General features: G+C 35.9%; 1 protein-coding gene across 1 annotated transcript in view; it reads left to right on the top strand.

The window, feature by feature from the left end:
- The first annotated feature begins 666 nt into the window (after window positions 1–666).
- The window catches only part of ATP9B (ATPase, class II, type 9B), a 151650-nt gene continuing 130797 nt past the window's right edge, over window positions 667–21519 (top strand). The window contains exons 1-4 of the mRNA XM_010008700.1: window positions 667–837; window positions 7786–7936; window positions 13747–13860; window positions 17436–17544. Of these exons, the coding sequence (XP_010007002.1) occupies window positions 701–837; window positions 7786–7936; window positions 13747–13860; window positions 17436–17544 (511 nt within the window). The 5' untranslated portion in view covers window positions 667–700. The remainder of the gene's footprint in view (window positions 838–7785; window positions 7937–13746; window positions 13861–17435; window positions 17545–21519) is intronic.

Consider the following 21519-nt stretch of genomic DNA (forward strand, 5'->3'; position numbering starts at 1 on the left):
GGCTACTTAGCTACCATGACTAATAGTGTATTTTTATATATTTAAAAGGTTTTGCTTTTGTGTTCAGTGCTTCAAGTATTTTGTGTTTGTGCAGTCAGCTTTTCTACACAGTTTTATCTTTTGTGTTGTATGTTTTGTTGATTAGGGATGTTGTGTTATTGCTTGCAAGGAAATGATCTTTGCTTGACTATAATGTTTAATTCCTTAAAACAAAAATTCCAGTTAAGATCCTTACTAGTTCTTTTAATAGTCTGTGAAAGGAAACGTGAGTAATAGTGCAGTTTCTTTCAAACATCTTCTCAATGGTATAAAAATACGAACGGATTAAGTTACTCAATTTACATGCACTTAGGGGAATTTTCTTATTGAATATTCAAGTGTTTTTTCTTAGCATAAAAAGCATTCCAGAAATGTAAAACTGAAGTGGAGAATTTTATACAGTGATAATCAATTATTGCAGGCCTTTTTGCTGCATTACGTATTTTTAACTGAAATCGGAATTTCTTGTAGATATGTCAGTGCAAATACATGAGGTGTTTGGGTGAAAATGTTTCTTAAATGAAATTCCATGTGACAAAAACTAACTTTTTACTTTAGCAGATTCCTGGTAGTAAAAGATGATCTACTGGCTTCTTATTTAGTGTTTTTATTTCACTTTTCCAGGTACCAAGTGGAAGATGAGTCCTCTCATTTGGATGAAATGCCACTAATGATGTCAGAAGAAGGCTTTGAAAATGATGAGAGTGATTATCATACTCTACCAAGAGCCAGAGTTTCTCAGAGAAGAAGAGGCTTAGAATGGTTTATCTGTGGTGGCTGGAAGTTCCTTTGTACTAGGTTTGTTGAATACCACTACTTTTTATTGACCTATGAAACAAAGTAAATAACTGTTTATTGTATGGTACGTCAGGAGTATGGGAACACAGTGATTTACTTGACATGCACTTTTTGATGACTTTGCCTGCTTTTTCCCTATTAGGACATTAATAATAGTTAATTAAAAAAAGTTCTGAAGAGCTTCTGCTGTGTACTTCTGTTTGCTATACTGGCGTGCAAGAGGAGAGGCTTTAAAGAGACATCATGTCCTAAACTTTTACTTAATCTGCAGTCCATAATATGGTCTATAAGCCTTCTCCTGACTTCTGCTCAAAACCACATCAGGGTAAAGGAGTTATAACTTTCTTTTACTTTAAGAGGGCATTAGTGTGTTGACAGTATATAAACTTTATTCATGTTGCTGAAAAAAAAAAGCTAATTCTTTAATGATTAGTTAACACTCCATCTTTAAAGGTTAAAGAATACACGTAACTGGTGGCCTTGGAGGGATTTAGAACTTGAATTAGCTCTTATGATTTGATTCTTATTTAGAAGCTTCTTGTGCTAAATTCTGCTGTATACAGTTGCCTTAGAATTGTAACTAGCAAATTTCTAAATACAGTAGTTGCTATTAGGTTGGTTAAGAATTGTGGAGGTTTTTTATATTTAGTTATAAAACCTGAGAATCAGTCAAGTGAAGTGAGTGGAACATTTTGAGTCAACTTAAGTAATGAATGATTTTTTGGCAGATGATTGTAGAATGGATGTAGATCTCTGCACAGGTGGTTTTTATGACACTTAATAAATTCCAAGAGACCTGATATGTTGTTTTACATAAGCAAAGCTGGTTTGTACACCTAGTTTTGAAATAATTTTGTTATACAGCTTTACTATTTGCAGAAAATGTATTCTGCATCAATTTGGGTTTTTTTCTGCAGTGATTTAACAAAAACTCATGAATTATTAATTTTATTATAGGGGATAAGTGTTTGGAAAATAGCAGGAAGGAGTTAAGGTAGCAAAGTTAACATAAGCAGCGCTTGTATACATAAATAACTTTTGGAAGCAATGTTTTGTTACAGAACTAGCATTGTAGTTTTAAAAAACATTTTTAAGTATTTAAAGAGGCTATTAATCTTTTGGACATAGCTTAAAATTGAGACACTTTTCAAACACTATACATTAGGTGAATTCGGCTGTTGAAGTAGTAGAGAGCATTAGTTGCTGAGATAACACCTGTGTACGTTTCATCAAAACAGGTAGACCAGTAAAGACTGCACCTTGTGGTTGCTCTGACAGAGAATTTACAGTTTTGGATGGAAACAGGCATGTGTGTGGAGCCAAGCTCAAGGGGCCCCGATTTCTTTTCAGTTCTCAGTGAAACTCTTGTGTTTCTACTCAAAATCACTTTACTTGTTGCAAACAAACAATACCCCCCCAGGTACACCCAGTAGGGTCTTTTTTGTCTGTCTTGCATTGTTAGGATTAATCTCATTTTTGTGAGAGGAAGTTTTCCATCTCTTACTTGGCAGCTTTTGAATTTTATGTTCTGGAGATTTTTGTTGCTACAAACTGTTACTGTTCAGTTGAAAAAGTTTCACCTTTTTGGCAGGAGCAAATATGGAATGTTTGACAAAGTTCACTGTACATTAAAATAGATTTTGTAAAAATCCTTTATTCAGCTTTTAACTTCTGTTTAGACAATAGACTTGTTGATTGGAGCTGAATGATGTGATAATTATTTGCAAGTCTTCAGCTATGTAAACAATTTCTGCATTTGCAAGAAAAAAAATCATAATGAAATGTTGTCTTTGATTTTGAACAGATTGAAGACTTAATTCAACCAATATAACTTTTAACTTCTTAAACTGCTTATTTCTTGCTTTCATAGCACGGTTAAAAGAAAATGATGTGATAGAGCAGCTGTTTTGTGGCTTCAGTCGTTTCCCCTTTAGTTTACAAATTTTCTTCAAGCTTGTGAAATTATAATGCACATAGATCAGTTCTTTGGGCTGGATTGATTTCTTTCTCATGAGATTTACATTCCACTTGTTATCAAAAAACACTTTGTCCCTATGAAAATGGTGCCATTGAATGGCATTTCCATATGAAGTGAAGGGGATATCAAATGCTCGGATTAATTTGGGCTCTAAGATGGCCTGTACGCTTTCAATTATTCTGCGACACATTTGTTATGCAGAAGCATGGGAAAATGCTGATCTTTTAAGAATGACATGTCCACTGTGTTGGTTTTGGCCTGATTACTGAAGCTACCTGTTGAGTACAAGAATTACAGTATGCTTTCTTTGCAGAACTAGTTTCTGATACTTAAAACCTAATAAGGAAAAGCTGACCATTGCAGACAATATAGAGCTTTTTATATTGTCTTTCTTTTATGATGAAAATGCTTTTCCCAATGTTTTGGGAAAGATACTGGCAGTTAAGCTTGTAGGATAAAAGTAATGAAATGAAAAGAAAAAATAAAAAATGCTCCTATTATTAGAGCTGCAGCATCTGTTGAGACTTTTACTTTAGCTTTTGACTTGGAGAGATATGTTCTATTTATGAAAAAGTTAAGGGTTCTTATTTTAACAGTTACTCCAGGTTTTTTGTTTTAATGTGGCATCACTTACTAGTTTGAAGACTGTGGTTATTGTTGCTTCAAAACAAAAGGAAGCAGGTTGATCAAAAGCTGTTTAATAGATATACCTTGAAGTTCTTTCATCAGTTAATGTCTTCATATATACAATCTGTTGTATAAGCGTACGTAACATGACTTACAGCAAGCTTAAAAAAAAACTTTGACTCACTGAATCCATAGTATAGGGTTGCTTTTACATTAAAGCTTTCAGAAAAATCTAAGTTTGTCTTGATCATGCTACATCTTACTTTATAGTTCAGATTACTCATCTGAACGATTGCAGTACTGATTTGGACATAACCTGTAATATATCCATCACCTGAGTTTTCTTGCATCTGATCCCGAGTGTTAAAAGCTCTGTGCTGGTCAAATACCTTTTATTAAAGTAATGACAGTTGTTTCCCAGTCTGACATCATACTTGTGTCTGTACACGTTAGCATTTGCTAAATGTCATTATGGCATCTGTTTTAGCTTCTTTGTCAATCTGTAATGGAAAAATGTAGTTTCAAGACAGGGAAACTCCATGCCAAGGAAGGCACTGTAGTTCAGTTGCTTTAGTAATTTTTTTTTTATTTTAGCAGTAGAAAAGGCCTCATTGTCTGAGTAGATTATTTTACAAAAGAGATTATGCCTAGTTAGTGTTCAGTCTGTTTATAGTTAAATTCAAAACCAGATTTAAGCAATGCAAGATTTCAAAGGCTGTCAGGAAATTTCTTTCTATGGGCTCGTAGACAGAAGCTGTAATGCTTTTTCATTTTTCCCAGAAAAAAAAATATATTCCTTGGACCTTTTTTTTGCCAGCATTCTGTCTCAGCACTTCTTACTATACAGCTGACCTGTCTTTTCTGTTTGTATTATCCTCTCTACTCCCCTGCTCTGAAAACTAAAACTTCAAAAGCTTTAAAATCGAGTTTTAGCAGGTGTAACTCCAAGCTGGCACATAGTGGAGTCTTTCCACCTACTCCTGCAAGCCTGTAGTCTACATAGTTTCAACTATTTTTACAGTTTTATAGATTTTGAAGTTTGGAGTGGATGTACTGGAAAATAGTACTCCCTTTTATTCTGCCTAAGTTTACGGGTGAATCAATTTGTAGATTCATTTTACCCAGGCAGTTGCATGAGCAGTTGTGTTTGCACAAGGAAAGGGGTGAGAATCCATTTGTTTTTTTATGGGAGGAGGCTGGTAACAGCCATTTCAGCAGCAGGATAGGTTCACAACTATTAAAGTGGTTGTGGAACTGTGACATAAAATGAACAGCAGTCTTTCTGCTTTGAAGACTTTTATGTTGCTAAAAACGGGGCTGAATTTTGAATGTTGAACTCAACAGTGGTGCAGTTTACAATTTTTACCATGGAATAAATCTTTGACACTATTTAAAAGTGGTGGGAAAAGTTGCTGATTGGTTTATATTTGTAACAAAAATGAATTACATGTTTACATAGATAGGATAAGGCGAAATTGATGTCCATCCCATAGTGAAGGTTTCAGGGAGGAAATCATATGCATACAGCATTTTAAAGTGGAGTGTTTTAAATGTTACCTGGTGGTATTAGTGTAGTCGCATTTCCATAACAAAGTGAGTGTAGCTTTGAAGGATTTTATTACATAATTTTCAGTTTTCTTTGAAAATAGACTGCAGCATAGCATTCCATTTGTTCTTTGGCAAAATTAGTTTGTAATATGCAGGGGATAATGCAGGCTACAGACAAACATTTTAAGAGGGGTGGTGGGGATGTAAGCTGTCAGCCTTCCTTCCTTGCACATTTGTGCATAATGTGATTCCGTAATTGTGGAAAAATAAAATGGGAAAGGACCTTAAGAGATTATCCAGTAGATTCCTTGACTGCACCAAATCATTACGTGTATCACTTATGTCTGCTCTAAACAGAACTTTGAGACCTTCAGTGGTAGCAATTCCAGCCTCAAGTATTTCTTTCTACCCTAGTTTAAAGAATGTACTCAGTGTCTGCTGCTCCTCCCCCCCCCTTATTTGCTGCAGCTGAAATCTGTCATTATTTCATGATAGTGGGCCTAGAAAATAATCGTCCCTTCCCTCTTTGCAGCAGTTTCTTACATACTTGAAACCATATTAGGCCCACTTACAGTCTTTTCTGAACAGCTTGGTTTCTTTTGGTGTATTTAGCAGACAGACGTGCCCTTTCTAGACCTACGCTTGTTTTGTTGCTCTTGTGTGTGATTTTTTTTTTCTTACTAGGCCTGTTTGTTGAAATCTAGCATCAAAATGGTATTGTAAGCCAGCTGAGATTTTGCTAGCACTGGATTTACATTCATGACTTATTAGCACTATGTCTGCCGATGCTGACCAGATAGATACTTTTTTTTTTGCTCATGCTTATTATTTTCATGCAGTAACTGAGCTGCCACCTGCTAACTCTCTTCCAAATCTGTATTTGCATAGGTTATTATTTCTTTGTAAAAGTATTGCATTGCACTTTTGCTTGCGTAGCTGTGCTCTGTCTCTTCCAGGTAGCTTTTCTAATCTGTCAAGACAGCTTGAATTCTGATCTCCTCTTTGCGTGTACTCTTGTCTCTTCTAGCTTTTTCTTGCCTAAAAAAAAAAGAAATATTCAATAGTTAAGTACACAGAAAATTATTTTTCAGTTAGAATTTTTTCAGCTCTTTCAATTCCAAGAGTATCTTCCTTTACTTTCCTTATGAGAAATACTTTGAAGGCTAACCTTTGTTAGAGACATAGAATTACAGAATGATCTGAGTTGAAAGGAACCTTTAAAGATTGTCTAGTCCTGGCCATGGACAGGGACATATTTCCTTAGGTCAGGGTGTGCAAAGCCCTGGAAGCCAAGAGAGAGCAGAGGTGCAACTGATTCTTCTCAGAGGGAAATTAGTTACGTTTTACAGGTTGCTGATGTGTTGGTTATTATTTTGTTTTCTTTCAGGTGTGTGCAAATACATACAAATAAGTTGACTACTGAATTTATCCAGGAAACAGTGCTGGGGTGACTGGATTGTAATTTTCAACTCCTACTCTCAGCAAAATCCTTTTGTTGGGTTTGAATACAATTTTAAGAGCTTTCTAATGGTCACTTAATTGGTCACTTCTGCATAAAAAATATTATCAATTTATCCACAAACCTCACTAGGAGATGTGTCAGTTACCTTCGACTTCATCTACTGATGTAGCTGAAATCCACTGTGACTAGCTAAGTCTGTGCTTTGGCTAGCGTAGATCCTCATAGAAAGTCTGTCTGCTCAGTCTTCTTGATTTACTTGCCTAAAAGAGACTCCCAGCGTGATTAAGGCATCTCCTCCCAGTAATAAAAAATGCAGAGAAATTATCCTATAACATATGGGATTGTAAAACAAGTATATACAGTGTATAGCAAGCTTGCTTTTCTTTCCACACTACCAGTTCTTTCCAAACCATGTGTATTCATCTGTATTAATAATCTGCCTCTGTCGATAGTCCTAGCAAGTCTTAGGCTGATTATATTATGTGAGTTGTCATATCTGTTTGTTTCTTATTTTACTGTTGTTGGTCTGTTTGCCTGCCTTTTGTTCTTTCTCCATTGTGATCTCATCCCATCATTCATGTGTCCTTGTCCAAATTGCAGCTGTTTAAAGGTGACTGTGAGCTCTTCCTGTCTTACCTCATTGCACACAGTTTAAACTCTCTTCAGTAGATTTTTTTTAAGATTTTTTTTCCCATGAACTGAAGTTCACTATTACTGATTGTTGTGCAGGCATGGTTGTTTTTTAGTGTATTGTTTCTTTTTTTCAGTTGAAAACATTTGACTATGTAGTGTTAGGTAGGGTTCCCTGTTATGTCTGCTACAGGCAGTCTTATGGAGGAAACTAAGATTTTAAACATTGTGGAAATTTTATACCAAGCTGTTGACATTTTTCTAACTTTATCTAACAGAAGCCTAATTTCCTCTTCAATCTTTAGCATAATTTGAGTATCAGTTATACCACATAAAAAGTTTACCCAAAGGACTTTTAAGTTTTGATGGATGAGTTACTTATTTAAGAGTGGGGGACTTGTATTAATTGGAATTTTTTTAACCTGTGTCAGGGCAAGGTGTAGTGAAACTTGTAATTGTTTTATTAGGATTTCCTATAAAGAATGTGCAAGTGTTTATATATGCTTATGTCTGAAGGACTTGAGTACTGTGTAATTTCCCTAAATACTACAATCTAACATAATGCGTGCTTATTTAGCTGTGGCAAAAATGTTTAAGCCTGTTTTTCTTAGTTATTTGTCTTTAGGGTTCCAGGTTTGGAAATAGTAATCACACGTAGTGTTTTTCTGTTTGTTTGTAAGTAAACAATTGTTTTTCTTTTCAGTTGTTCTGATTGGCTTATAAACATATGCCGAAGAAAGAAAGACCTGAAGGCTCGCACAGTGTGGCTTGGGTGTCCTGAGAAGTGTGAAGAAAAATACCCCAAAAATGCCATAAAAAATCAAAAATACAACATGTTTACCTTTATACCTGGGGTAAGGCTACTTTTGGTGTTGGGCTTACTATGTGTTCTGTAGGGTTTTTTTATGATTCTGCGAAAAGGTAATTGTATTTGTCCAGATTCTTCTTTTTCTTTTTACATTTATTTTGATGTTTTCCATTAAATTTGACAGTTGAGAGCAAGGCTGCTTTTCTGCTAAATTGTTTTGTTTTCAAAGGGATATTTGCTAAAGAAGTGTGATGTGTATGATTAAATTGATGGAATTCAGTGAACCTTTGGGAATCTGAGATGTGATTTCCTTGCACTTGGCTTTTCATAATTCGAAATTTGTAATCCTCTCTTTAAAACAAGCACTTCTACGCAGTCAGTTGTGAAAATACTGTGAACCACTTAAATAATAATGTATTCTGAAACAGGCAAGTCGTTAAAGGACAAAAAGATCCTACTGCTTTTATTTATATGATGACAAGTAAGGCCTAGTTTATTGAACTAACACTTTCAGAGTTGCATTTCTTTTTACTGTTTTTAAAAATAGTGATGCCTTTTTGATTTTGAACACAGTTCTTCAGAGGGTACTTCTATGGAGTTGAAGTTTTTGTCACTTGTTTTCCTGAGAAGCCATATTGCATTTTAATTTCAGTTTTTGGCTTATAATTGTCACGTTGTATATGAAGACAAAAGAGACAGTTTTATCTAGTTCATACTTAAAAAAAAAAAAAAGCTATTATAATGAAATACAGTAATAGAGAAGACAAATTTTGAAGCTTCAGTAGTAAATGTGTGCTGCTATTCATGTTACATTTTACTAAAATGCTTTTGCTCATACTTCTGCTCGTACCATCCAGGAGTCCTGTGTCCTGAATGCCTTGCACATTTGAATATAGACATGCTTTGTTTTAAATTTTTTATGTAAGTGATCATGCTGGTTTTTAAAAGTATTGATTCTGTTCTTCTGGCTTCTTCAGTCCAATGACTGGCAGGTGTTTGCTAATACATTTCTTTACTAAAACGAAAAAAAAAATTAATGGCTTTGTAATTAAGACTGATCTCCTGTCAAAGAAATAAAATTTCGCTTATCACAGGTGGATAAAATATTCTCATCTCTATTGAACAATGTAAATGTTTTCTTTGGAAGTTTAAATTATTAAATGCACTGAAATGGGTTAAGCCACATATGTTTTTCTAAAGGTCACAAAATTCATTAAGCATATAGTAAGCCATTGATTATTGTAAGTAGAAATCTGCAGTGTAGATTACAAATGCTAAACTAGATTCATGTTTCCTATAGGGATCAGCCCTAGCTTGCAATTACCTGTTAATAGAGAGAATGTTCTTTTCTGATCTTCTGAAAATCTTGTTTTTTACAATACAGGCAGACTCAAGATTTTTATTTTGATGGTAGTATTTAGAAACTCAGTAGTAAATGAGATGCTAAACATAAAGCCTAGTAGTTGGTGGAAATAAAATTTTTCTAAATTTTAATTTTAGTCACAAATTTACACTTTTCACTGGTTAGAAATACTATGTAGCTGTCCGGTTTTTATGCTGTTCCACTAGAAGTAATTTGTAGGAAACACAGTTGTATTGGTTTGAAACCTATGAATGTAACAAAGTCATAAATATTGACTCCAGTGATTTACACTGATTGAAATTTTCATCATGTGGAGTTTTGTCTTCTGTTTAGACTTGTGTAATTTTTAATGTTGCAGCTGGCAGTGGGTAATATTCAATGATTTCATATCAAAATACAAGCTTAAAATAACGTTTAGATTAACAACACTTTGCATACTGGATAAAAGAGCTGCAACATTTCCAAAATATAATCTGATTTCTTAACATTTTATAATACGCTTAGCATTTCTTCATTTATCATAAAATCATATCATAGGATGGTTTGAAAGGACCTCAAAGATCGTCTAGATCGAACCCTTGTGTTTTGGCAGGGACACCTCCCACTACACCAGATTGCTCAAAGCCCCATCTTCCTGCCCATGAATAGTAAAATGGATGGGCCTTCCACAACTTTCCTGGGCAACCTGTTCCAGTGTCTCATCACCATCATAGCGAAGAATTTCCTTTGTTCCATTTGCTATTGCTATCTTAGTACAGCTGCTTAGGAATATTGTGTAAATTTCCATAAAGAGTATTACCTGTGATGGGCAGGCTTTTAAGATCTCTCTCCTGAACTTCAAAGCAGTCATTTTTTTATCAGTTTTGTGTAACTGGAGACTTTTCAATTTGCTTAATTAGACTGAAGTGTTTAGCTTTGTATTGAATGAACTCAAGAGTGATCTGCCAGCATTCAGAAGATTTGTAGGAAGGTGCTTTTTAAAAACTTCCACCTTCTCCTGCAAGATGGGTAAGCTTGCAAATCTGCACCTCCCAAAGTACTCTGTGACCTGGTATATCAAGCCTTTGTAAGCAGTTAAGCATACCACTAGAAGTGAGTATATGAACTTCATCAGTAAGTTACATAAGGTACAGTTTCAAGCTGAGCTGGTTTCATTTTGGAAGAACAGTCCAAAGTTCCCCACAGCTTCAAATTTGATGTTTTTGGCTTTACAGTGTTGTTGGTAAATTGTGGAGTAGAATTCCATGCTTTTGAAAAACGTCTTCTGATTTGGGGCTGTTTAGGTAGCTTTCAGCTGAACATCAATGTAGTGCTCTTGTAAGAAACAACTTTGGGGTACTGGTACTTTGTCCCAGACAGAAAGAGACTTTGAAGTGAACTTTTCTGAATATTTTCTCCTAGGGCAGAAGTTATTATATAGTTGAGTAATAATGTTGGACTCATAAGAGAAATAAATACCTGTTCAATAACTTTGATTTTGCTGCAGAAGTCATTGTAATATTGACTGAATTCTGAGATTAAAAGATGGAGGCACTCTTTGAATGTAGCTTTTTTCTGTTTTGAATCTTTTAGCTTTTGAAACAAGTTATTATCCATTTTCTCAAGTTTCAGTGTTCAAGTTCAGTAGCCAGTTCTGATCATCCTTGATGGAAGTACCTTGTTATCTTGACCTACTAAAGAAATATGTGAAGTCTTTGAAGATTGAAAATTCTATAAAATTAGTAATGTTCTTAGCATTCTAATAACTAAAGCAATATTGAGAATATTCACTTGCTAAAGTGGTGTGTCTAATTACCAAAGGTATCCTTGCATCTGTTGTTCCTTTGGAATATGCAACAGTATATTAGGTAATAAGGTTGCCTTGGCTGCAGTGACCACGAAATGGTGTAATTTAGGATCCTTAGGACAACAAGGAGAGTACAAAGCAAGTTCACTATCTTGGACTTCAGCTGAGCAGACTTGGACCTCTTCAGGGATCTGCTTGCTCAGGAACCATGGGATGAGAACCTGGAGGGGAGAAGAGCCCAAGAAAGCTGGTCAGTATTCAAGGATCACTTCTTCCAAGCCCAGGAGCAATGCATTCCAACAAAGAGGAAGGCAGATAAGAATGGTAGGAGGCCTGCATGGATGAACAAGGAGCTCCTGGACACAATTAGATGTAAAAAGAAAGTCTACAGAGAGTGAAAGCATGGACAGGCAGCCTGGGAGGAGTACAAAGTTTTCTGTGCAGTCAGGTATCAAGTTAGGAAAGTTAAAGCCCAGATAGAATTAAATCTGACCAGGGACATCAAGGGTAACAATAAAAGCTTCTACAGTTAATGTCAGTGATGAGGCATGATATGGAGAAGGCTGAGGTACTCAATGACATTTCTGCCTTCGTCTTCACTGGCGGGGATTTTGGCTGTGCCATCTAAGTTGCAGAAGGCAGTGGAAGGGACTGGGAGAAGGAATATATACCCACTGTAGGGGAAGAGCAGGTCTGAGCCCATCTGAAAGGCACGAAAGTACACAGGTCCGTAGCACCTGACAAGATCTGTTCATGGCTTCTGAAGGAGCTGGCAGATGAAGATGCAAAGCCGCTTTCCAGCATATTTTAAACATCATGGCAGTCTGGTGAAGTTCCCACTGACTGGAAAAGGGGAAACATAACCCTGATTTTCAAAAAGGTTAAAAAGGAAGATGCAGGGAACTACAGACCAGTCAACCTCACCTCTGTGCCAGGCAAGTTCATGGAGCAGATCCTCTTGAAAGCTCTGCTAAAGCTGAAGATGCTCAGCTTCACCAAAGGCAAATCATGCCTGACTAATTTGGTGGCCTTTTACAGTGAGGTCACAGCATTGGTGGAAGAGGAGAGAGCAACTGATATCATCTACCTGTACTTGTGCAAAGCGTTTGACACTTTTCCACATGACATACTGGTCTCAAAATTGGAAAGATATGGATTCGATGCATGGACCACTCAGTGGATCAGGAACTGACTGGATGGTCACACTCAAAGAATTGTGGTCAACAGCTTGATGTCCACATGGAGACAAGTGACTAGTGGTGTTCCTTGGGGGTTGATGCTGGGCATGGGACTGTTTAACATCTTTGTTGGTGACACGGACAGTGGAATTCAGTGCACCCACAGGAACCTGCTGATGACAGCAAGCTGTGTGGTGAGGTCAACATGCTGGAGAGAAGGGAGGCCATCCAGATGGACCTTAACAAGCTTGAAGGGTGGGCTCATGCCACCCTCATGAAGTTCAGTAAGGCCAAGTGTAAGATTCTACACCTGAGTTAGGGAAATTCCAAGCAGGAATACAAGCTGGGTGGAGAATGGATTGAGACCAGCCCTGAGGAGGACTTGGAGGTGTTGGTTGGTGAAAAGCTCAACATGAGCTGGCAATGTGTCCTTGCAGCCTGAAAAGCCAGCTGCATCCTGAGTTGCATCAAAAGAAGTGTGGCCAGCAGGTCAAGGGAGGTGATTCTTCCCCTCTTCTCCACTCTTGAGACCCCACCTAAAGTATGGTGTACAGTTCTGGAGCCCCTAGCACATAAAGGACATGTAGCTGTTGTAGTGAGTCCAGAGGAGGGCCACAAGTATGGTCGAAGGGCTGGAGCACCTCTCCTATGAAGACAGGCTGAGAGAATTGGAGTTGTTCGGCATGAAAAAGAGAAGGCTCTGGAGAGACCTTATAGCAGCCTTTCAGTATCAGAAGGGAACGTACAGGAAAGCTGGGGAAAACTTTTTGTAGTGATAGGACCAAGGGTAATGTATTTAAAACTTCAAGAGGGGGCATTGGGGTCAGACATTAGGAAGAAATTCTTCACCATGAGGGTAGTAAGGCACTGGAATAGGTTGCCCAGGGAGCTTGTGGAAGCCCCCTCCCTAGAGGTATTCAAGGCCAGGTTGGATGAGGCTTTGTGCAACCTGGTCTAGTGTGAAGTGTCCCTGCTCATAGCAGGGGGTTTGGAACCTGATGGTATTTGAGGTCCTTTCCAACCTTAACCATTCTATGATTCTGATATTAAAGGTTCAGATAGTCACATACTTACTTTGCTTTTTTTATTGATCGTATATAAAATAAATTCAAAACTGGTTTTAACTCATAAAGGTATCTATTGTGGATATAAAATTATTGCAAGATACTTCTACAGACACCAGATTTCTGTTTACTGTTAAAATTTCAGTGTAAATCTTTGCACAGTGATCTTAGTATATATTTAATATTTGTAAAGATTGACTTCACGTAGTCCTGTTTTCGTAATACCAAAAGTTTTTCAAATTGGTTTGCTGGAGTGAAAACAAAAATAGCAATATAATTTAAAAATAACTTATAGTATATGTAGTAGTTCAATATATAGCATATTGTGCTAAAAGTACCACATATAATATGGCATAAGTATGCCTTATGATGTTTTTATATCTACTACAATGAAGAAGTTAATTTTATGTACGTTATGGGTACAAATTTTAAGGCATTTCTATGTATTTTGTTTTTTCATTTTAGGTTTTATATGAACAATTCAAGTTTTTCTTGAATCTCTATTTTCTCGTCGTGTCCTGCTCACAGTTTGTACCAGCATTGAAAATAGGCTACCTGTACACGTACTGGGCTCCTCTGGTAAACAGAAAGATACTATTAACTAGTTGTTTTGTTTTTTAAATTCAGATTAAAACAAAAAAAATGTATGTGTATATTTCATAAATTTGCATCTGGTAAACTATAGTGGTTAAAGTGTGTAACAGTAAAGTAACTTACTTGACATTATAGTATTTTACAGCAGATACTCCAGAAGGTGTTGAGAGCCTTTCCCCTTGACATGCCTGCTCTACTCCTGCCCCACAGGCTGGAGATTATTTTGGTTAAACAGGTAGTTTGAGCCTTTCTGGCTGCTGGTTACTTGAGAGGTTTAAAAAAACAAACAAAAAAGCCCTCCAGCCTAGTAAAGAACTTTATTTGGCAACGTAGCTGATTCGTGTGCTAAAGTTCTTCAGTTTATGATTTGCTCACTATTTTGTATTTCCTGGCTAGGTCAGAACTGAAGGAATAAATTTTTTCCGTTCCTTCTGTATCTGTTTTGATCATGTCCTGCTTTCACAAAAATAGAGAAAATATTTTAAGCCGTGGCTAAAGCAGGAGGAAAATGCATCTTGAAAATAAGTTACTCATTAAATGTGCTTTTCTTGATTAATTGTCCTGACAGTTGCACTGGCTTCCTTATGTCTTTATTATTGAGCCCTCTACAGTATTTTCTTGGGAAACTGTTCAAGCCATTTGCTTCTGACTCAGGTTTCCTAAGGTTTGAAAATGGTGTTCTTTTTAGAGGAGACCCTTTTTGTAGTCTTCCCTGTATATTCATATGATTTGGACATTGTTTTATTTGTAACCAGATCATTACCTTTTCTTTAATCTTCTTTTTCCTGGCCCCTCCACCCCTGGCTTTAAAGCAAGGCAGGAAGAACAACTGTGGTGTTTTCTAAATTTATTTTAAAATGGTATTTTGCAGTAGCATTTATTCTCGGTGACATTCAAGAGGAACAGTGACATGCTGACTGCTTCACTAAAGGATGTTCTTAACAAGTCAATAGAGTAAATATTCTTTATTTATTTCATTGTTTTAATAGTTGTAACATACATCCTTTTAAGTATTGATAAACAGAGGCTGTCTTGGAGGTTCTTCATGCTTCTATTACCAGGTAACTTTTGGCTTCTGCTGGAACAAAAAACTTCCAAAACAGAAAGGTTTTTCAACAGTGGGATTTGAAATGGACAAAGGTCCTTATCACTGACCAAGTAGAATACAGAAGTTGGTCTGTTCTGGAAGTTGGTCTCTTCACAGTAAAGTGCCTTGTACAGTTCTGTATGTTTGTGGGGTAGTAAGGAAAAAAACCACTTAGCATCTTAGCCGTGCACAAAGAAGGGAGAAAATAATGTATTTTGCAAATACTAGTAATCTGTTCTGTTTAGATGTTTGTCTTATTCAAGGATATTTTTAATTAGGTTTCCCACTTCACATACACCTTGAAAATACAAAAAAATGTCTCGGTCTAGGGGTACGTGTTTTTCTGAACTCACTTGTTTCTACTTGAGTAGTTTTTCTACTGGTGATTAACCTCCAGGTAAAAGTGACTAATTGCATGTTGAGTAAGGCTTAGTATGTGTGATGCAGATATAAAACATGTAAGTCAAACCCACTGGACTGTCTTGCTTAAGAGATGAGTTTGGTTTTCTTTGAAGACCATGTAACTGCTGATAAATTTTCAGTAATAATCAAGGAGTAGCCAGGACTTGGCTTGTATTTTCTCTGAAGATTTTAAAGGAAAAATTGTTCATTCTGATACTTAAAACCAACTGAATGTACCTTGACTATGTGATAAAAGATTTGGGGGGGTTGTTGGTGGTGGGGTTTGAGGGGTTTAAGTATTTTTTGTTTGTTGGCTGTTTTGTTGGTGTTTTTTGTTTACTTGAACAGTTTGTATAACAAGCACGAATTCTTCAGACACAGCTGTGTTTTACTGGTTTGTTGTCATTTTCAAGTAGGGAATGAATTTCTCATTTCAAGTCCACCATACAAAGGATGTAAAGCATACAGGTTTGATTTTAAGCAATATGCTAAGCATATTTAACTGCTTCCAGTTAAAGAAAGATGACACTTTTTTGTGAGATTGGCTTCACAATTTCAGCTTGCCTTTGGAAGAGTATCAGGTTCCTCTGAACAAATGGGGAAGAAGGGAAATGCCTGTTTAAATTTCTCCTCATAGATGTTGTCAGCTGTACTGAGCTGCCCAGCAAGGTACAGTGCCACTAGAGGAAATTATTGCAATTAACACCTTGCATTCTGTGCTTAGATTACTATCTTATTTATGAGATAGGTGCAAATGGCCATATTTGAAGGTGCTTCAGGAGTGCCTTTTTTTTATGCTGCCAAAATATCTGTACTGCTGAAGTTCATGAAAATAGTGTTGCTGGAAAAGGGTAAAACCCTACTGCTCATTCAGTTATGCCATAGGAGTGAAGAGGAATGCATTTTGCAAAGGAACTTTTTTTTTCCTATGTAATTCTAATATAATTGTTGTAGCTAATGTCAACCTGAATAAGTAAGTGTTTAACTATAAGCAACAGAATAAAGCTTGGAATTTATGGCTGAAACTGCAAGGCTTACTATTGAAGGCCCTACTATAAAACCCTTACTATTGAAAAGGAGAACTGTAGTCAAGACACCTTTAAAAAAATTGCACCTTCACTCCTTTCTTCTTGCTGGGGTGTTAGAGGAAGGTTGGTACAGCATTGAACTATAGAGAAGTCTTAATAGTATAAATTGTCTTCTAGAGAAGAAAGGTGTTGGTAGGTGTGTGAATCTCTAAAACCTTATCTTTGGAGGATTTAAGAATATTTGAATTCTTTAGCCATCTTGAGCACTGCTTACTCACAGTAATTACAAGTTCCCTTTTCTTTTGAAAGTTTTATTTCCCTTTCACTGACTACTTGAGTTCAAGAAGCCAGAAGAACATATCTGAGGAGATTGAGAAAAGGAGGAAGCACACTCTTACATGCTCATCCATGAATTGTTCTGTATTCTCTCTGTAGTCTCTTTAGCTTTACTGTTGTTTGTGGCCAGCCAGAGATCGTGTTAGTTGCATGTAACACACTGTGCTTCCAGCAGAAGCTGCAGTGGCACTGTCCTGTGAAAGTAGTAGCAAAAGCATGTAGATACTTAGGTTTTTCAGAACAAACCCGATTTTTCTTTGTCAATATTTGTACATACTGGTAAATAACTACATTTACAATGGCAAAAGTAATTAAACTAACCATCTGGTATTTGTCTATTAGGAAAAAAGCAGTGAATTCAGTATTAGAAATTGAGACTTTCTGCTAAAACCCTGGAATTTGTGGAAGATAGGGAAGTATTAAGATTCCAAAGAATCTTAATTTTTTAAATTTCAAATGATATCTAAATTGCATGTATTTGGAGATGTAGCTATTGGAATTATATTTGTACAAGTATTGTTTTCCTTCTTTTTTTTTTCTGAGTAGTCCAAGGTACGATTTTAACAAATTGAAGAAATAACTAAAATCCAAATGAGAGAAGAAAGTGCATCTTCTAAGCACATGTTCTTACTCTGTACCGTGTTCCTACGTGTGTGTTTCTATTCTAGCACTGAGAATTCTGAATTGCATAATCCTGTCTTTAACAGGGATTTGTTTTGACAGTCACGGTGGTACGGGAAGCTGTTGATGAATATCGACGTTACAAGAGAGACAAGGAAATGAACTCACAGTTATATAGCAAGCTGACAGTACGAGGTTAGCAAAACCATTTGTATAAATCCTTAAAATATTTAATCTTTTTCTTATGTACATTGCTTTCAGGTCTAGGAAATTACTAACAGTCTCAAGCTGCACTATTCAGAATGCAACTGCCCTCAGATAAGTATGACAGTTAAACCTGATCTATTTTAGAAGTGTTGTAAATCTTTTGTTGTTTGTAAAATAAAGGTGTGTGTATATAATTGTATATATTTTTGAAACATTCTGCTGTTCAGTACTACTACTTCCAAGTGCAGTTCTCCTCTGAAATGGATACCGAACAGTAGTAACTCAGCAACACTGGCAGCTATGTATCAAGTGTATGTAGGAAATAAGGGATCAGTAACTACGAAATACAATCTAATTAAAATTCACTAGACCCTTTCAAACTTGGTGGATATATTTATGCTTAAGAAAAGGAAGATGGATTGTGAGTCAGCTTCAGTATCAAGAGTATTTATTTCAGTTTTTGCATATAATTTGAAGTCTATATAATCATGCAGTAGGAACAGCCAGTTTTCTTTCCAGAAATTAATAAAAGGAGAAGTCACAGTTATGACCTTTTTTTGACTCATAACCTTTGACAGTTTTTCACAAGGACTCTTAAGAAAATGAAGCACTTCAGCTGTCAAGTGGCAATTAAATTTGGTGGGCTATTGTAAATTTTAAACATGGGCATAAGAGAAAAAACTGCAGTGCTCTCCACTTTCATGTTGCTTAGCACACAGGTTCAGAATAGAATGCCACATAGAAAGGTGCTGAAAATAATGAATAAGCTATTATCAAGTCAAACTGTAGTGGATAACCTCACAAAAGTACATGATCTTGTTATTACCCTTGAAAGTTATTTTGCTAGAATATCGTAGGAAATTTCTGTTAAGGAGTTTCCTTGGCATAGAAGTTCCAGGAAGTGGAAAGCCATTCAGGAATGTGAGGTTGCATCACAAGCAGTTTGGGTATGTGGCATACATTATGGCAAGCATAAATTCAGTTCACTAATTCTCAACATGAATTTCACTGCCCTTTTTAGTATATCTTGGTGTTATCTGCCGACAGTCAGTGGGAAGAGTAGCCGCATCAAATCTGGAAAACTTAATTATAAACTAAACTCCTGGAGTAGCTCTGAATACTATTCTCCCCAGGAAAAAAAAATAAAAAATCAAAAGCTTGCAATGTAGCTCAAGTTTGTTCTGTCTGAAAACTTACCCCATTTTTAGGAAGCAAGTAGGCAACAGTCTCATTAGTGATGACATAACCTAGCAGCTGAGAATAATTTTTACTGCTTCCTCACAGTATGGAGACTTGCATTTCTGAAGTTTACATACAGAAGAGAGCAACTTTAGGGAATATTTATCTGTTTGTCCCTTCCTTGTCAGCCTGAAATAGCGTTACCAACATTTAGGCATGCCACTGTGGAAGTTTGCAAATGGGATAGTTATAATTTGTTTAACATAAGTGGTTGCATTGCTGGACTCCAGATATTTGAGTCTCTAATACAATCTGTAAAGAAATGGACTCTTAACATCTTTTCTTTCAAAGGTGTAATTTAACCTGCTAGTTGACTTAGTTTTTTTAGATCTGTTATGGTAGGCCACTGAACGCTCACCTTTGAAATGCTACAGTCCTAACCTCTTCAGCAATAGTGTTAGTAATCTTGAAATCCTTAGCTGTGGAAGCACATGCATAGTTTATGGTTACCAATGTAATATAAAAGTCAAGACTGACATTTGCTGTTTTAAGTGCTGAATTTGGTGCCTTTTTTCACTTGTTTAGAGCTAATATTAGAATTTATCATAAATTGCTAGGAGTTTCAGCAACATTTAAGTAGAAGCTTTGAAATTCTGATTTCCTCTTTCCCAGCTCATGAAATACTTTGTGAGGTTATGTGTATTCAAGAAACTTAAAATTTTTTAGCTTCTCTTAGAAGTATGGAAGTTGTCAATTTAAAGTTTGATTTGGTCACCTTGACACAGCTGTTTTCAGATACAGAGCAAGGATTTACAAGTAGCATACAATCGTATATTGGTAAAGCCTGGCAGTTAAATCAGGAACTGGTATGTAGAGAGCAGTGACTTACTCAAAACTTTTAAATAATCCTCTTTTTAAACAAAGGATAATGACTTTAACCCACAAATGTTTGCCTGTTTTTACTTTGAAGTGACATCATGAATTCATGCTTGTTTATTGTTTTCTTTTGTAGGTACTTTTTTTGGTTTGGTTTGGGGGTTTTTTTGTTTGTTTTTTTTTTGTTTGTTTTGTTTTTGTTCTTTTGTTTGTTTGTTTTTAAAATTATATTCTACTAATAATGTTTTGAGTTGTGGCCAATTTAGAGAAGGAAACATTATTGCAGTACCCACTCAAAATTAAGGTGTACTAAAACTTTCCACAAATACATATATAAAATGATGAATAGATGGTAAATTGCACATTCTTTGTAATATAGGGTTCTTTTTAATCAGGCATTCTGAAGCTGAAATATATAATTTTAAGACAAGAATAGGACTTCTTGCTATGATAATATTAGACTTTTATAGGTTTTGAGAAGGATTTTGGTATTTATCAGTTCAAAGCAATAAAGTCAAGTACTACACTTCTGCAAACTAATTTTATAAATAACTTTCAGTATAATCTGCCTAATTTTTAATGACAGCAGTACTCTTCAAGTGGAAAAAATTCAGTTAGACTCTATACAAACCTACAGGCTAATTGTTTGGAGAAAGAAGGCTTTGTTAGTTGTGAAAGAAAAACATGATACTAATTTAATTTAAAGCCTGAAAATTGATGCCACTCTTTAGAGTAACTTTTCAGAGTGGAACTGCACTTTACACTGCTCTAGAAACTTTTTCTAGTGATTTCATGACTTAAGTAGTTTTTACAGCCTTTTCTTTGAAATAGGTGGGGTTTTTTTTGTCTTGGAGATGGAGAAACTGACATGGAGAGGTTAAGCAGGTTGCCTTTGCTCAGACTGGACAGTAGGAAGACTTAAAGTTAGCAAGGTTCAGTGTTACCTAAGTTTTAATTGTACCAGTTATGGAAGATAAAGAGAATTTAATCACTTCCAGGTGTTTTGCAAAATTGTTTGTTTACTGTAGAGAAAGGTACTTGTAGCAAGAGAAGCTTGTGATTTATTACTTTTATAAAGATAGTGTGGTAGACTGATTTGTTAATTAAAATCTTTTTTATACATTGTTGCAGTAGATTAAAATCAGAAAGTCTTTTACTGGCTACTAGTGTTGGCTTTCTGTGGAGTCATTCTTAGTCTCGGGAACCCCTGAACAGATAAAACATGTGAATGTTGTCTTATGACCTGCATGTTGCTAGTATAAGAAGTACCAGTTTTTTGAAGATGCTGGATTCACATTTGTGACTCTTGAAGATGTAGAATTTCTTTTTAATAATTGAAGACTTTGCATATGTATTTGTTCTGATCAGTAAGTCTTACATTATTTTTTTTATAATAATGAGTTGTTCTAAGCAGGAAGTTAAGGGACAATGGGACATCTGTTTTAAGTGTTACTTAATTGTACTTAGGCAGCAATGACTAGTTTAATGTCCACAGACTAATTCTGATCTGTGAGATATCCAGTGTTAGTCAGTTTCTGTTTGTCGTGTAACACAGCAGATCTGTCTTCAGTCATCCCTTGGTGAATTTGCTTTGTGTTACTTTGCACTTCTGAAGAGGGTGAACCTGCTACATGTGAATGGTTTTTAACCCTTTGCAGCAAGTGATAAAACATGAAAATCAGTAAATGAGTTGTTTTTGTAAGCAAGTCAAGTAAGTGTACTCATCTCCTTGTCTTTTACGTGAATCTTTTCCCTTGCATACTTTCCTAGATTATTGTATTGAATCTCTGAAGTTGTTCAGTGTATGATGCTTTCTGCTGTCTTAATCTTTTTGAGATGTTTATTGCAAAATCCGCTTTTCTTTTTTGCCTACCGGTCTGCAAATGCTTAACAAATAGTTTTCAGTCA

This window comes from Chaetura pelagica, unplaced genomic scaffold, assembly GCF_000747805.2.
Source record: "Chaetura pelagica isolate M959 unplaced genomic scaffold, ChaPel_1.0 scaffold332, whole genome shotgun sequence".
In the NCBI taxonomy this organism is placed as follows: Eukaryota; Metazoa; Chordata; class Aves; order Apodiformes; family Apodidae; genus Chaetura; species Chaetura pelagica.